The 16,933-nt window shown below is 35.4% G+C and overlaps 1 protein-coding gene across 1 annotated transcript in view; it reads left to right on the top strand.

Moving 5' to 3' along the window:
* Positions 1–934: 934 nt before the first annotated feature.
* The window catches only part of LOC308658168 (pregnancy zone protein-like), a gene marked incomplete at both ends in the record, with an annotated part of 70,293 nt that continues 54,294 nt past the window's right edge, over positions 935–16,933 (top strand). Inside the window, 13 exons of the mRNA XM_081310783.1 lie at positions 935–1,017; positions 4,200–4,383; positions 5,507–5,666; positions 5,835–5,887; positions 6,672–6,692; positions 6,900–7,068; positions 7,517–7,601; positions 9,300–9,411; positions 9,726–9,840; positions 9,992–10,101; positions 11,142–11,303; positions 12,639–12,866; positions 13,092–13,155. Coding sequence (XP_081166909.1) covers positions 935–1,017; positions 4,200–4,383; positions 5,507–5,666; positions 5,835–5,887; positions 6,672–6,692; positions 6,900–7,068; positions 7,517–7,601; positions 9,300–9,411; positions 9,726–9,840; positions 9,992–10,101; positions 11,142–11,303; positions 12,639–12,866; positions 13,092–13,155 — 1,546 coding nt within the window. The remainder of the gene's footprint in view (positions 1,018–4,199; positions 4,384–5,506; positions 5,667–5,834; positions 5,888–6,671; positions 6,693–6,899; positions 7,069–7,516; positions 7,602–9,299; positions 9,412–9,725; positions 9,841–9,991; positions 10,102–11,141; positions 11,304–12,638; positions 12,867–13,091; positions 13,156–16,933) is intronic.

Below are 16,933 nucleotides of genomic sequence, written 5' to 3'. Positions count from 1 at the left end.
TTCCCTAAAGACCTAATAAGAGCATGCTACAGGGACACTGCTACATCGATGTTCATAGCAGCACAATTCACGATAGCAAGATTGTGGAACCAACCTAGATGCCCTTCAATAGATGAATGGATAAAAAAATGTGGCATTTATACACAATGGAGTATTACTCTGCATTAAAAAATGACAAAATCATAGAATTTGGAGGGAAATGGATGGCATTAGAGCAGATTATGCTAAGTGAAGCTAGCCAATCCTTAAAAAACAAATGCCAAATGACTTCTTTGATATAAGGGGAGTAACCAAGGACAGGGTAGTTAGAAGAGCTTGAGAAGAAGATTAACATTAAACAGGGATGAGAGGTGGGAGGGAAAGGGAGTGAGAAGGGAAATCGCATGGAAATGAAAGGTGATCCTCAGGGTTATACAAAATCACATATAAGAGGAAAGGAGGAGTAAGAGAAGAATAATACAAGTGGAAGAAATGATTTACAGTAGAGGGGGTAGAGAGAGAAAAGGGGAGGGGAGGGGAGGGGAGGGGAGGGGAAGGGGGATAGTAGAGAATAGGATAGACAGCAGAATACAACAGACACTAGAATGGCAATATGTAAATCAATGGAAATGTAACTGATGTGACACAGCAATCTGTATACGGGGTAAAAATGGGAGTTCATAACCCACTTGAATCAAACTGTGAAATATGATATATTAAGAACTATGTAATGTTTTGAATGACCAACAATAAAAAAAAAAAAGAATGAGGCAATATAAGAGCAATGACCCTTTTTGGGAACCTGTGTCCCATTCTGACCTCTCATCAAAAGACTTGGGTGGGGCTTGTTTAAAAACAGCTTCCACATAAAGCCTGGTCAATGTAGAGAGTCTCAGAGATCAAGCTGAGGGCAAGGTGTTGGGAACAACACCACACCTGAGATTTGTCTCTCACTATGGGCAAAGACAAGCTTCTTCATTTATGTTTGGTGTTACTTCTTGTCTTGTTTTCTGCCAATGACTCGGACTCTGCAGAACCGTAAGTCTCACTGAAGTCTCAAGACTCTGTATCAGTCTTTCCCTTTTATCCTTACTTTGCCTTTCCTATTAAATGCTATCTTTCCACTCATTAAGGTACCTTTAAGTCAGAGAAGATTATCTTGGTAAACCCATTTTTTTTCTTTCACATATTCTCAACTCTTGAAATCACTTCTTTCCAGTGGACCAATCATCATAAATACAAGAAGTAGTCACTAGGAAGCACAATTTGAAACCTCATATTCTACTTTCTCATGAAGATTCTTTTGGACAGAGGGCATTGAACATAAAAATATCAGGGTGTATAGTGGGGTGCAACTTAACTCACACTGTAGGTCAGATTTGTACAGAAAGGACAGCTCCTTTATTATTTAATCATTTATCAAGTCTTCATGAAAAGTCCCCAATTATTGGTCAATGGGAAAAAAATAAATTTAGTCCTATCCAATTTTAAATTTGATGAAATACAATAATTGCATTTTGCTCTCTCCCTAGTTCCTTCTCCAAGATAGTGTCTAGAAGGTTATAGTCTCTATAACCTTCTGGAGGAAAAGAGGGACAGAGTGGTTGGCCTCAGAGTTCTCTGTCTCTTTTTGCACTGTTAATTTGATTTCTTTTTTGCCAATGTCTTGGCTTGGCACAGAATCACGAGCCACCACACAGCTTTGTAGATTCAAACAGCAATTCTTTATTCCCGAACTCACACCGGCCTCCACACACGCTCTGGGGCAATCCCAGTTTTCCTCCGCCCAATTCACCTACTCCACGAGGCTTTCTTCCAATATACTTTTTGAATCTCACGAGGCTTTCTTCCAATATACTTTTTGGATCTCACGAGAGCTCAACGGGAGCTCAGGCAGCAGGAACGCCCTAATCCCAGTAGCAATAATCTTCAACCTCTAACTTCCCTAAAACCCCTATTGTCTTAAACCGGGAACGCCTTAAAACCAAATTATCTTAAACCTGGATACTTCCTAAAACCTGGATCCACCCTGGTCGTTGAGCAGGGTCACCTTTCTCAAACACACATGCAAGGTCACAGCAAATTTCCAAGGCAAGTCCATTTAACATGGGGTACGCTGGCAAGGAAATATCGATGCGTCATTCCTACTTGGCAATGGCCCTCAGCACTTTTTACCTGCTAGCATGTACTATTAGAGTCACTAGACAGCTGGTTTCTCTCTTTGATCAAGATGTAAAAGTCCTCTGGTTGACTCTGTCTCACTTCAGCTCTTTCACCTCCCATTGAACCCCAACGTTCTATTGCATTCTACATTCAGTAAAGTCACTATGATTCCAACATAGCTTAGGCTGCATAGTCAGTGTGCTCCTTTGCAGTTGAGGCTCATCTGGGGTCCCTGGCCTAAACCAAGCTACATTTACATTCTTCAGAGAATGGTGGGAATTCTTGGATCTGATAAGAAGACATACACACTGAGGTGTCCTAGGGGGGTTAAACTTCTAACCCTCCTTTGCCTACACGCACTGTACTGCCAGATGACTTTGGTGAAGCTACATTTCAGACCTATAGAGGGCAACCTCCAGAGTTCAAAATTGGTAGAGAGGTAACAGGACCCTCCATCTGTTGTTACCTTATTCATCTGCCACAGTTGGCCCTGTTCAGGCCAAAGTATGGGAAGCAGGAATTAGTACTCTAATCAACTAACTTTTCTGTCTTCCTTAGGCTTCTTTTTTGCACAATTTTTCATCAACCAATACAGGTGAATTTCTCTCCCAACATTCCTCTACTTCATCTGCAACTGCAGATACATCAACTCCCACTGCTCCCCGTCCAGATAGTATTTGATTATAGGTAGAGGTCACTTGGTGTTCTGAGTGCAGGTTGAATGAATAAAGCAAGAGGCATTTATTGGGTTCAGAAATACAAAGCAGTTTGTATCCTCAAATGCAGTCTACACTACACAGGATTATCCCATCCATTGAAAATCATTATGCCCACCTTTTAGCAAATAGCAGTAAATCTAGTTATCATAAACAGAAGGGGATTTTTCTCTACACAGTGAAGAAATCCTTATCTCTCCAGAGTTAGACTTTGATGTGAGAATTGAGAGAGTGACAAAGAGACAAAGTATCTGTTTCCCTCTTCTAGGGACAGTAAGATTCCAGGAGACTAAAGTTTCAAAAGAACAGGTGAAAATAGTAAATTAAAAGTTATCAGTTTAATATTTACAAAATTTAGCTCCTACTCCAAAGGCAAATATTTAAAATGCAAACATTCACGGTTGAGTAATATATTGAAACATTGTGGTTGCTAACTGCAGGTGAAATCTTGGGCAAATTACTCAACCTCAGTGGGTCCCAACTTCAGTATCTATTAGATTGAATATTAACCAAACCCTTATGAAATAGTTGTTTAAAATATCAACTATATATATAATTAAATTTTAAGTTGTAATCAAGTAGGCTTAAAATTTTTAAAAAAAATAGTATATTGAGTCAATTATACACTTATGTCTCCTTTCCTACTGATATCAAAGAACAAGAGGAAAAAGCTGGATGGGAAGGCAAAAAATAATGTTTATCATGTATCAGATCCTTGAAAGAACAGTACACAAGAGCTCAGAAAATTCAGGTGCCAGGGAAGAGTTAGATGAGAAGTACAAGTTGAATGACCATGGGTAAGTTACGTAATTACCATGACCTTCTCTTTTTTATAATAAAAACTTAGTAGTCGTGCAAAAAAAATATGAGATTTACATTATTTAAGAGTGACCCTAAAAATTCATGACATATTTTTTTGCCAAGAAATTCTTCAAAACACATAAAGAAAGATTGATGTGTAGGAGTAGACCACCTGGAGAATGAGGAAACAAACTTCACTTCTGTGTTCCACAGATCAAATACCTTTGGTATTCTCCCCTCCAACTTTCTGCTCTTTACATAACAAAGTAATATTAGGATTCTTGTACCAAGTTTCCTATTTAAAAAAAAATTAAGATATGAGTTCATGTTGATGATGTATGGGCAAAAGTAGTATAATATATAAGAAAATAATAGTTCTTAATTGCAAATGAGCTACAGAATCACCATCTTATTGCTCTTGGTTTATTGACTCTTGGTACAGAACCAATTACAGCTATAAATAACTATTGTTCTGGAAAACACAGAAGACAATTCTTATTATTATAGGTTTTTATCTGATTTAACCTCTTACCTTCCCAGACATTATATGGTGCTGGTTCCCTCTCTTCTCCACACTGTGACCCCTGAGAAGGCCTGCCTCCTTCTTAGCCACTTGAATGAGACAGTAACTATAAGTGCTTCTCTGGAGTCTCTAAGGGAAAACAGAAGCCTCTTTACTGACCTGGTGGTGGAGAAGGACTTATTCCATTGCATCTCCTTCACTGTGAGTACTACTAGAGTACTGGCTGCAATGCCTGTCTCAATGAATTCTGCTAGTCCTGGTGATAGGAACCTGGTGTTCAACCCCAAGTAATCACTTTAAGAATGTTGTTAGGTCTTCCACAAAGACCATAGACTGTAACTTCTCAGCTACAAAGCATGCATCTTCCACTAGAGTAGGGGGAAAATATTTTCTAAATGCCAAAGTTTAGTTTAATTCCTAAACAAAAATCCTGTTGCCCACAAAAATAGTATAACATGGAGGAGTTTTCCAGTTTTGACATATAATTTTCTCTGAAAGAGTCAGGATCGGACATTGCCTAGGAGCAGATTATACAAAGATAATTCTGCATTCAGTGCATTCTTTTCTTGTGATGCATGTTAGATGTCATCTGAATGTTTCAATCCTGCAAAATTCTCCAAGCAAACATCCAGTACCTCTTTGAGGTTGACTAATGGGTCATGCTCAGTTCTTATATTCTCCCATATTTTTTTCCAGGACAAGGAATATTCATAGACTCAGTTAAAAGAAATGTGTTTTAATAACTAGAAGTCTATATCAGTCAACTTCTTGTTCTGTGACCAAAATGCCAGATGACAATTTAGAGAAGGAAAAGTTTATTTCGGCTCATGGTTTCAGACATAGCGACCATAGTTGGCTGACACCATTGTTCTGGGGATGAGGTGAGACAGGACATCATGGCAAAAAAGTGTGGCAGAACAAAGCTACTCTCCTTGTAGCATCTGGGAAGCAGAGAAAGACAGAGACAGAAAGAGATAGAGAAGCAGAAGAGTCAGGGACAAGATATAGTCACCAAGGGTACACCTCCAAGGACCTATATTCTCTAGCCATGCCCACTCAGTAGTTCATTCAAATTATTAATTCATCAAGTGGATTAATCCAGTTATGAGATTACAGTTCTCATAATCTAATCTATTTGAGTTCTGCTGATGGCTGCTCTTATTAATTTCCCCTATTTCTTATGTTAATGTCTTTGTTCCTATATCCAGAGAAATAGTCTTTTCTACCAAGATGCTTTTAAGCTAAAGAACAGATAGAAATAATAATGAAGAACTCAGAAGGAATGGGTGTAGAGTTCCTCAATTATAAAATATTTGTTTTTTAGCTCCCAAGGATTTTATCTTCTTCAGAGGTAGGATTCCTCACTATCCAAATAAAGGGACCAACACAAGATTTCAGGAAGAAGAACACAGTGCTGGTGAAGAATGCTCAAAGTCTGGTCTTTGTCCAGACAGACAAACCCATCTACAAACCGGGCCAGACAGGTATGTAAAGAAATTTCCTCAGCCAGGGCAACACTGAGAAGGAAGGGCAATCTCCCCTGCAGGTTTTCCAGCCAAAGTCATCATCATCCAATCCTTTATCTTCTTGACTAATAACCCAAATCATCTACTTTTCTGGGTATGAATCTTACAAGATAATTTGTTTTTTAGTGAGATTTCGTATCGTCTCCCTGGATGAAAATTTTCACCCCCAAAATGAACTGGTAAGCATCCTATGTCTATGAAATGGGAATGTGGGGAGGGGCAGATTGGACTACTCTTCCAAAGCCAGGCAGGAAGGTCCAAGAAGAGCAAGATGATGAAAGATATTCCCTTTGTAACCTGACTCCAGCCTCACCACAATTCTAGAGTCTCATATAGGACAAAGTTGAGGGGCAGGAAATGAAGAAGTCTTTTCTCTTTAACAGTAATTAATCAATCTTATAATAGCTACATTTAATTGCTCTGAATATACTGCAATAAGGATAATGAATTATTAATAATATATTTAATACATATATTAGAAAATATATACAATATAGAGTTGGATGTGCTTACTGAACATCACTTGCTCCAACTGGCCTTTAACATATGACAAAATAACAAAGCTTTTTTTTTTACATTTTTTAATTGACATAGGAATCATACATATTTAGGAAGCACAGGATAATAATTTGATACATGTATACAATATGTAATCACCAAATCATGGAAATTAGCATTTCCATCTCATTTAGCATTTATTATTTCTTTGAATGCTTCTCTTCTAGTAGAAGTAATAGTCTTGGTTTGCTTTTAATCAAATAATTCTGGAAATTCTCTTCCTACTGGGTCTAAGTCAAAATGACATAAAAATCTATGAATATACTTCTCTTGTGAAAGTAAATACTATAGTCATGTCTTCATTAGGAGGATGTAAGTATTCAAATGATATTATTAAATAATATTTTTCAGGGAAATAGCAACACATAGTAATAACCACATTACTTCTCTCCTGTTTTCCTATAGATTCCACTGATCTACCTTGAGGTAAGCATCTCAAAGGAAGTTAGTATTTTGATGTGTTAGAAAGTTCAAATATTCCTCCTCCCTGAAGCCCAATTTATTGTATTTTATCTTCCTTCTACATTTGTCTTTCCCAAAGGCAATGCTAATTACTACCCTCAAAATTATTGGTGATGTTCAAGGACCATCAGAACTTAATGACCACTCCCTGTGCTTCTTGCTTTTCTTTAGAACCCCAAAAGAAACAGAATTGCACAGTGGCAGAGTCTCAAGTTAGAAAGTGGCCTGAGTCAACTCTCCTTTCCTCTCTCATCAGAGCCCCTTCAGGGCTCCTACAAAGTGGTGGTACAGAGAGAATCAGGTGGAACAGCAGAGCACTCCTTCACTGTGGAGGAATTTGGTATGGATAATATAAGTGGGAAAGGGCAGGACTTTTCTGCTACATAAAATATGCATTCACTTAAATCATTTAAATTTTCCATAGGTATGTTGAACTTGAATTAAAGACAGTTAAACCTATCTCTAAAGAAAGCCATCATGATGATGTAAACAAACAAAGTCAAAAGGGTTTGTAAAATCATTTCAGTATTCTTTGAAAAATATGAAAATTCTTACCTAAATACAACTACCATCATCTGTTAGTGTCATTAAAATCTACTGTGGTTAGAGTCTGTTTTAACTGGTTCAGCATGGATTGTTAAATCTTGCCATCTCAAAGTTAGTGCATTGAAAAATTCATACAACATTTCAGAGTTCCATGTGAGGGAAAATTATAGACGTGTCAAAAATGTTTGCATTTCCAGTAAATGTTCACCAGCCTCTCTTTTTATCATTATCTCTATTGACAGTGCTTCCCAAATTTGAGGTCAAAGTTCAAGTGCCAAAGATAATCAGTATCTTGGATGAAAAAGTGGAAATAACAGTATGTGGAATGTGAGTTATTTTATCTATATTGTCATAATTGGCCTCAATTCTGAATAATTATTTATCTAAGTATAGATAATAAATTTAGTTTCCCTCAGTACTTTTATAATAGTATTCCACTGCTTCCCTTTGAGTACTTATTAATAAAATCACAAATTTAGAAAAGAAAAAAGACGCCCTTAATAATTATTTAGCTTTCAATATTTGTATCATTTTTTTTTTTGCTTTAATATTTTAGATTAAATTAGCGGTCACAAAATTTTCCCCAAATATGTACCTTTAAAAAAATAGAGGTATTTTTCCACTTACAACATACCATTATTACACTAGCAAAATTTAAAGTATTTTCAATATTAGTTATAAACTTATACTCAAATCCTCAAATTTTTCTGAATGTGTCTAGAGGTAAGTGTTTACACATTGTTTTGGCAATTTTAACTCATAAGCACTCTTTGTTTCAACTCTCTATGATGGAAATTTTCAACCAAGTGCAAAAGTTAACAGAAAAGTAAAATGAAACCTCATGTGTCTGGTACCTATTAAAAAAAAACTATGAAATTCTCCATATTTTAACTCCATTTACTCTCTCTATAGTACTTTTATTTTGCTTTAATAATTTAAATCAAACCATAGAAACCTATAAATATCTTAATATCTTAAAATTTGTAGCCTTGTTTCTCCCTATGGCACTAATTTATTGAAAAGAAAAGGCCTGTTAAATCCTAAACATTTCACTGGCTGGAACTGCCTTCTTGCTTCTCATGGAACACTGAATTAATTATGTTTAATCTCTCACTGGGCAATTTTAAGAAAATACTTTAATGATTAACATAGATTCTTTGGTACAGTGATAGAACTAATTATTTAATAGCCTCAAATAATAATTCTCTAAGAATTTTCTACTCTAGGATATTTTACTTTCTCCTTTTCTTCATGTATATATCATAATTACTAATCCTGACATGGATCAAGAAGGAGGAGGCTCTAATGAGACTGACAGAAAACATAATAGAAAAGATCATAGGTCAAAACTACTGGGCAGAAGCCAATAATTAGAATTCTAACAAAGTGACTTACACATAAAATAAATTATCTAGTGACTGATATTATGACTATAAGGATAACAGGTTGAAATAAGCAGTCATGAGAACACTACCAGTGACACTATTTTATTGAGGTGTGCTATTTTTCTGAACCTCCATTCTTTCTTTTTTCTTTTTTTTTTTTATGTGCCTCAATTCTTTCTTCCTTTTTCTTGGAAATTGGACCTAAGGACATTTAACCAATGAGCCACAGCCCCAGGCCTATTTATTTATTTAAACACAAGTTGTCATTAGGTTACTTAGGGCCTTACTAAATTGCTGAGACTGGCTTTGAACTTGCAATCCTCCTGCCTCAGCCTTCCATGTTGCTGGGATTACAGGCATGCCCCACCAGGCCCAACTGAGCCCCCATTTTTAAGTAGTAAATTGAGGGAGTGAATATGATCTATAAAGATCCCTTTCACTTTTATCTTTTATGAAATCAGATAACTCAAGTTTCTTTTAGCCTTGAGAATAAAACTCATTCTGGCAAATAAGCAATAGCAGAGGGAGCAGGCTAGATAAAGAAATGTGACAGCCTAATTTATTATAAGGCTTGTGGAGGGTTGGTAGTGGGAAATGCAGGTGGCCTTTCTCAATTCCTGATTTGTTTCTCACGTGATAGATACACCTATGGGAAACCAGTCCCAGGACTTGCAACTGTGAGCATGTGCAGAAAACTATTTCATCATGGTAATTGTTACAAGAAAGAGTTCTGTGAGGAATTCAGTCAGCCGGTTAGTATTCAGTGTTCTTTCTTGGTACTATCACCATATCAGCCAGGAGGGCACTCTATTTTACAAGCTAGAAGGAGAGTAATAAGACAAGCTTGTCCCAAAATATCTCTTATCCAAAACAGGAATTTCTATTCTTAGTCAATAAGATTCATTGAAAAATTAACCTTAGAGATTACAAAGCAGAAATGAATATGAGGTTCCTGAAGGTCAATTAACAATTTAACCCAAAAAAGTTTCCTTGGCATTAGAAAGAAAATAAATTTAGTGACTATGCATCTTAATCAGCTTGACATTTATTGTTTTTGTGTTCTCAGCTCAACAGTGATGGCTGCATCACCCAACAAGTAAAAACCAACTTGATTCAGATTAAAAGTTCGGGCTACGAAATGAAACTCAGGGTGGAAGCCAAGATCAGAGAAGAGGGAACAGGTTTGAGTACTAAATGAATATGGGAGATAAAATACTAAACATTGATTTATTTCTCATAACAAAATGAGGTTAAGAAAAGTTGACACAGGAAGGAAATTTTAGGACTAAAGTAACTTTCAAGAGTATTTACTCTTTTCTGTATATTTTTCAGACCTGATATTCACTGGAAATGGGACCAGTGAAATCACAAACATTGCCACCAAACTCAAGTTTGTGAAAGTGGACTCACACTTTAGACGAGGAATCCCCTTTTCTGGACAGGTACAGTGTAACTCACAAGTAGGCAAAATTTCCTGTTGATATAAGTCCAGGGCCCAGTGATGTACCCCATACTTGATTAGTTATTAATTAGTCAATATGACCAAAGTCATGAAACCAAAAACTAGAACTTCCCTTTGTAAATATCACTGATGAAATGTACAAATCTCTAGATTTGTAAAGTACTCACCCAGCTAGCACTGGAATTTTCAGTCAGTTTCTCACAAGTGACTCCCAGTTTATGGCTGTCAGTGCCTTCTTCGTAACTGTTCTTCTACTTAGAAATAGGTGAATAAACAGTTCAGGTTTTAGGTATAGGTATTATTATATCATTCATTTCATAGTTATTGTTGTACTGTTTTAATATGTAAGATATATAATTTAAGAATAATAAAGCAAGGCAAATACTGATTTTATTTATATTAAGAATTGATTTCATTGGTTTTATAATTATTTACTTTTCCTCAAAGAGAAATGTTTTCATGTGGGTTTCCATAGCTGATTATTTCAGGAGATAATAGTAACGTTACTGACCAATATTTGTGGAATAAATGTGTCAGATATCTTCTAATATATTTTATGTGGATTACTTTACTTAATCTTCACTGCTACATATGAAGGAGGCACTACTGCTAGCCCCAGTGGGAAGCTGAAGCACAGAGAAATGCTTTGTTCAGGGAGGAGGAGAGTGAGCACAGCCAAGCACTCTAGCCTCCTGCTAAATGAAAAGGGGAAAGCAGCCCTTTTAAGTTGATTCCTATAATTTTGGCACTAGATGTAATTACTAAATTATTAAATATCAAATGTGATTACTAAAAAACCTCTGACTAGTAACATAAGTTTAAAAATAATAAAACCTCCCTGATCTTAAAGGAATACTAAGGAGTTTCAAAAATAAACCAGTTATGGAAGCACCTGAGGAGCCCAAATGGAAGAAAAGCCTCGTAGTAAACTTAGTTACAGCATTAAAGGCCTTAAATGTGCACCTGAGTTCTGTTCTCTTTGCTTTCCCTATAAATTATCGAATACTTTTTCTTCTTTAGGTGCTTCTGGTGGATGGGAAAGGTATTCCCATTCCCAATAAATTGATCTTCATCTCTGCAAGTGAAGCCAATTATCTTTACAATGCAACTACCAATGAACAGGGTCTTGTACAGTTTTCAATCAATACCACTAACATCTTAACCAACAAACTTTTTATTTCGGTAAGTACCACAATAAATAAACCCTCTGAGGACAAAGAGAGAGAAATAACATTAGTAACAATGAAATATTCAGAGCAAACATTGCAATTGAAAGAAATAAGAAATCCAGACTTCAAGGTTAGATATTTGAGGATAATTGAATTTCATGAAAAATAATTAAGACATTAGAAAAGGATATTATAGAAGTGACTGATAATTTCATTAGATTATTTGTAAAATTTTGTATACTGTGTAAATACAAATCTTATTTGATTTGGGTCCTGAATAATATCAGCTGCTTCACTTATTAATGAAATTTATGTTATATATTTTCACATCTACTTAGGTATTTTGTAAAGTGATCATGAATACACACCTAGTATATATTATCTAATGGTGATGTTCAAAAGATTTCTACAGCTAAAAGTTTTCTTGCTTGTTATCATAAACAAAAAGTGGTAAAAGACTACAATTTGTTGATTCTAGTTTAGATAAAGAGTATTTAAATTATTTCTAATTGCCAATATTCCTGCTAATTAAATTTAAAAGTATGTGATGATGTTAAATGTTTTCCATGTAATGGATACCTGCTCCTCCCTAGGACCAAAAAGATAAATAAGCAGAGTCCCTACACTTAAAATAGTTGAAATATCCTTAAAGTTAACAGACCTGTAAATTATTAGTATAATGTATCTAAGTATAATAGTTTTTAAACAAACAGAAACTTTATTATAGGATCAAATAGATTAGTCTGTAAAATATGTCAAATAAATTTAGGAAAAAAAATATGCACCAAGAAAAAAGCTAAGGAGCAGTGACTTTTTAGGGAATATGGAATTATGTGCTAAACATCTGTAAAGGTTTAAAGTTCCAGGAACTACATAGGCCTTAAAAGATGGAAATCATAATAATGAAAAGAAGCATGAATGCAAATCTTTTGAGGATTGTTTATAAGCAATTTTTAGGTCAGCTAGATAATATATTACATTTATATATAATTTCAATAAAGCAATTTACAAAAGGTTTTAATTATGTGATGATTCTCTTTTATGTTTGGATGATTTATACTTTCCATTTGAATATCATTCCTCTAGCTCTGAAAAGTAGAAAAAAAAAAGAAAAACAAAATGTCAAAGCAGTGATAAGTCAGCAGAATCAGGACAAAGGAGACAAGTCTGTGGATGACTTCTTTTTAATATCTTCAACATAGGGATACTGACAACTCCGGTATTTAGCAGTCAGCAGGGATGAGGGAGACACAGAATAGAAGACACATAGTTTTAACTATTCATTTCGATAAGAAACGACTAAAGAATTTCAAGATAATTTTGTCTCTTTGCTTTTCTGTTGTATCAGGTCATCCACCAGCAACCTAACACATGTTTTAACTATATGTGGATCCAAGAAGAACACCAGGGAGCTCGGCATACTGCAAGTCATGTTTTCTCCTTAAGTGGGAGTTACCTTTACCTGGAGCCTGTGGCTGGTACCCTGCCTTGTGGCCAAACACAGAATATCAAGGCACACTATATACTGGATGGACAAGCCATGGGAAAGCTCAAAGAACTCATTTTCTATTACCTGGTAAGAATAAGGCAGTGGAATGTATTTGGGTCTTATCAGTAGACAGAAGTGGTCAATGGGTCCAAGAATGTCACAATAAATTACTTGTGCACCACAAGTAATTCTCATCCATGCTCCCTTGACTCTTACTTTTTATCAGGTTGATTTCCTCCAGCAGACTCAACAAACCAAAGTGGGTCAAGGTCAAAGATGTCAAGTCTCTTTTCTGTTGATTTTTCATTTCAGATCATGGCTAAGGGAAGCATAGTCAGATCGGGGAGCCATGCTCTGTCTGCGGAGTCAGGAGACAGTGAGTACCCTCAAACCCATCTCCCCATTTGTTCATTAACACATTTATTCTTACCCCTCAGTGACAGTTCACAAATGGAGAAATTATTTTTATTATTCCCTCATAACAAGAAGAAAGACAATAAGAAAAATATAGAAATTCCTTATGATTTTTTGGCATCTTTTAAAATTCAACAATAGTCAATAGATACGTTTGACTGCCTACTGTATATCAGACACTCTTTTCCCCCCATAGCTTTATTGAGGTAAAAATGAGGTACAATAAAATGCACATATTTGAAGTATGCAATTTGATCAATTTTGACATGTATGTAACCAATACGATCGATATAAAAAAGCATTTCCATTACTTCTTTTTAATTTGAAATCATGCAGCGTGTACCCTTCATGAAATCAATCACCTTAAGATATGTAGAAACCCACCCCCACATGTCAACTATTTCAAAATTAAATGGCACTTATAAATATCTAGAGGTCAAGTAAGAAAGCACAAGAAAAGTAAATAAAAAGTGCTTTGAACTGATAATTAAAGCTTAAAATATCAGGATCTTTGTGATGAAAGAGTACTCAGATGAACATTTATAACAAAGTACTCATATCAGAAAGAAGCCAGAATAACAATAAAATTACTTTCCAATTATGTAGTAGGAAGGAAAAAATAAAGAATAAGAACAGAAATATATGAAATAGAAAAGAATACAAATAAAATTTGATAAAAATCTAATCAATAAAAAGAACACAAAAATTAATATCAATGGAAAGGGAGCTATCAAAATAACCCTTATGGATGTTAGAAATATATTAATATAATATTACAATTGTGTGCCAACGTATGTGATAACTTACTTATAACATGGTCTATATTAAAGACAGATCTGTGTGCTGCTGAGAATAAAGTGTATTCTGTCATTGATGGATAAAATATTCTATAATGTCTGTTAAGTCTAAATTATCAATTGTATGTTTTACTTCTATAGCTTCTTTATTTAGTTTTGTTTGGAAGATCTACACAGTGACAGAGGCATGTTAAAATTACCCAATATTATTGTGTTGTGGTCTATTTGATTCTTGAAATTGGGAAGGGTTTGTTTGATGTACGTAGATGCTCCATTGTTTGGGACATAAACATTATGATTATTATGTCTTGTTGATGTATGATTCCCTTAACACAGTATGAAATGGCTTTCTTTGTCCCTTATTAACTTTGGCTTAAACTCCACTTTACCTGATATGAGGATAGAAACCCCTGCTTGTTTAGGTGATCCAAATGAGTGATATGTTTTTTTCCCATCCTTTCCCCTTCAGTCTATGGATGTCTTTGCTTATGAGATGAGTCTCTTGGAGACAGCATATTTTGGGGTCTTGTTTTTTAATCCAGTCACCCAGTCTGTGTCTTTTTATTGATGAGTTTAGGCCATAACATTCAGAGTTATTATTGAGACATGGTTTGTATTCCTGGTCATTTTGCTTTTTAACTTGACTTGGTTTCTCCTTTAATTGACGTTTCCTTTAGTGTAGTTTCTTCCTTTGCAGATTTTCATTGTTGATTTTCATTTCCTCCTCATGGAATACTTTGCCAAGAATGTTCTGTAGTGTTGGCTTTCTTGCTGTAATTTCTTTTTAACTTTTGTTTATCATGGAAAGTTTTTATTTCATCTTAAAATCTGAAGCTTAATTTTGTTGAATATAGGAATATTGGTTGACATTCATTTTCTTTCCAGAGCTTGGTATATGTTATTCCAGAACCTCCTAGCTTTGAGGATCTGGGTTGAGAAATCAGCTAGGATCTGACTGGGTTTCTCCCCTATACATAATCTGATATTTTTCTCTCACAGCCTTTTAAATTATATTCTTATTCTGTATATTAAGCAATTTCATTATAATGTGCCTTGGTGTAGGTCTGTTGTATTTTTGTACATTTGGAGTCCTGTAAGCCTCTTATATTTGATTTTCCATTTCATTTTTTTAGGTTTGGGAAAATTTCTGTTATTATTTTATTGAAAAGATTGTGCATTCTTTTGGTTTGTATCTCCATTCCTTCATCTATCTGGTAAATCTTAAATTTTGTCTTTTCATGTTATCCCCTGGTTCTTGGAAGTTCTGTTCATAAGTTCTTAACATCTTTTCTCCATGGTAAACTCTATTTTCAAGATTACATATTTTGTCTTCGTTGTCTGAGGATTCCATCTTCCAAGTGGTCTAGTCTGTTGGTGATGCTTTCTATTAAATTTTTAATTTGGTTTATTGTTTCCTTCATTTTAAGGATTTCTGCTCATTTTTTTCCCCAGAATCTCCACCTCTTTATTGAGGAGGTACAATTCATGTATTTTCTCTCTCATTTCATTTCTTATACTGTCCTTTACTTAGCAAATCAGTTTAACTATGTACATTCTAATCTCCTTCTTTGACATTTCATCCACTGTGATGTTGATGGATCCTGTTACTGGAGTATCTACGTTTGTTTAGGGTGATTTGTTCCCTTGCTTTTTCACGTTGTTTGTGTGTTTACTGCCTCAGATTTATACTGTTCGATGGGTAGAGTTTCTATCCTTTGGGCTTAAATGGTGTCTTTGAAGGTTTCCTGTACCTCACTGTTTAGGGGAAGACAAATAATAAGAACCACCAATGCAAACAATTTACAACATTAAACCAAATAGTTCCTACTATGACATCTACAATGTTAATTATAATAAACATAAATGATATGGTCAGTTACTGCCTACAATAAAAACAGCAAGTTTGCAAAAGGATTTATAATTTCAAATGATGGACAGAGAGAGAACAGAAATGATATAGGATGGGATGATTATGAGGGAGGAAAAGAGAGGAAGAAGTAAAAAATTAAAGGAAGAATGAAAGAGACAATATAGAGATTGGCTGTTAGCAGAAGAAAGGAGAGATTCAAGGAGAAAAAAACATATAAATTAAAAAACAGGAGAAAAAACATAAATTAAAATTTTTTTTAAATAAAAAATAGAAGAATACAAAACAAAACTATTCCAATCAAACACTCTAGTTCACAAAAAAACTAATCCATAAAAAATGACTAGCTTCAAAAATGCTAGAAATGGGAATGTCCATTTACCATCAAGGTCACAATTAAACAGAGAAAAAGAATTTTTTAAAAATCATGTGAAAATTAAAGAATTCTTTCCATTGGAGTTCAAAAAGATTCTCAGTTTCTCTTCTCAGCAGTTTTAGGTGGGGGCACCCAGAGTGTGATGTTCCACCCTTTAGATTGCTGGAATGACAGTGATAATCCCACAGGTAGAATTCCTGGAGGCATAGTTTAGGCTTAGGTGATATCTAGGCTCTTTGCTGAATGCCAACTGGTCTGGAGATTTTAAATCAGTGCACCTCTAGTGCCCACTACTTGCTGGTCCATGTTGGAAGACTGTATCCCAGGGTTCTCTCCTGGGTTCCACCCATGTGGTCGGGGGACCCAATTCTGGCATTGGTGGTTGTCACCTTCAGATACCACATTTCCTGGTCTTTGGTTCAGTCTTCAAACACTTGTGCCCCTGCCTTCATAGTTTCCAGCCATTGGATGGGGAAAGTTAGAGCTGGGTGGATTTTCACAACCAATTGTCCCTGGTGTAAATTTCTCTCCATATTTGATTTTTTTTTCTGGTCACTTAAGCACACTCTATGCCACGCAGTGTGTATTTACGGGTCTGTATTTGGGGCCAAACTCAGATTTGCCAGGAATCAGCCCCCTCAGCTGCTGGTCCCCACACAGGGGCTGCAAAATGGATCCTTCCTTTGTCCTCTGCACACTG

The sequence above is a fragment of the Spermophilus citellus genome, assembly GCF_964194105.1.
Source record: "Spermophilus citellus genome assembly, chromosome: 10".
In the NCBI taxonomy this organism is placed as follows: domain Eukaryota; kingdom Metazoa; phylum Chordata; class Mammalia; order Rodentia; family Sciuridae; genus Spermophilus; species Spermophilus citellus.
The sequence above is the reverse complement of the archived record's forward strand: the minus strand, read 5'-3'. Positions and strand labels throughout refer to the sequence as shown.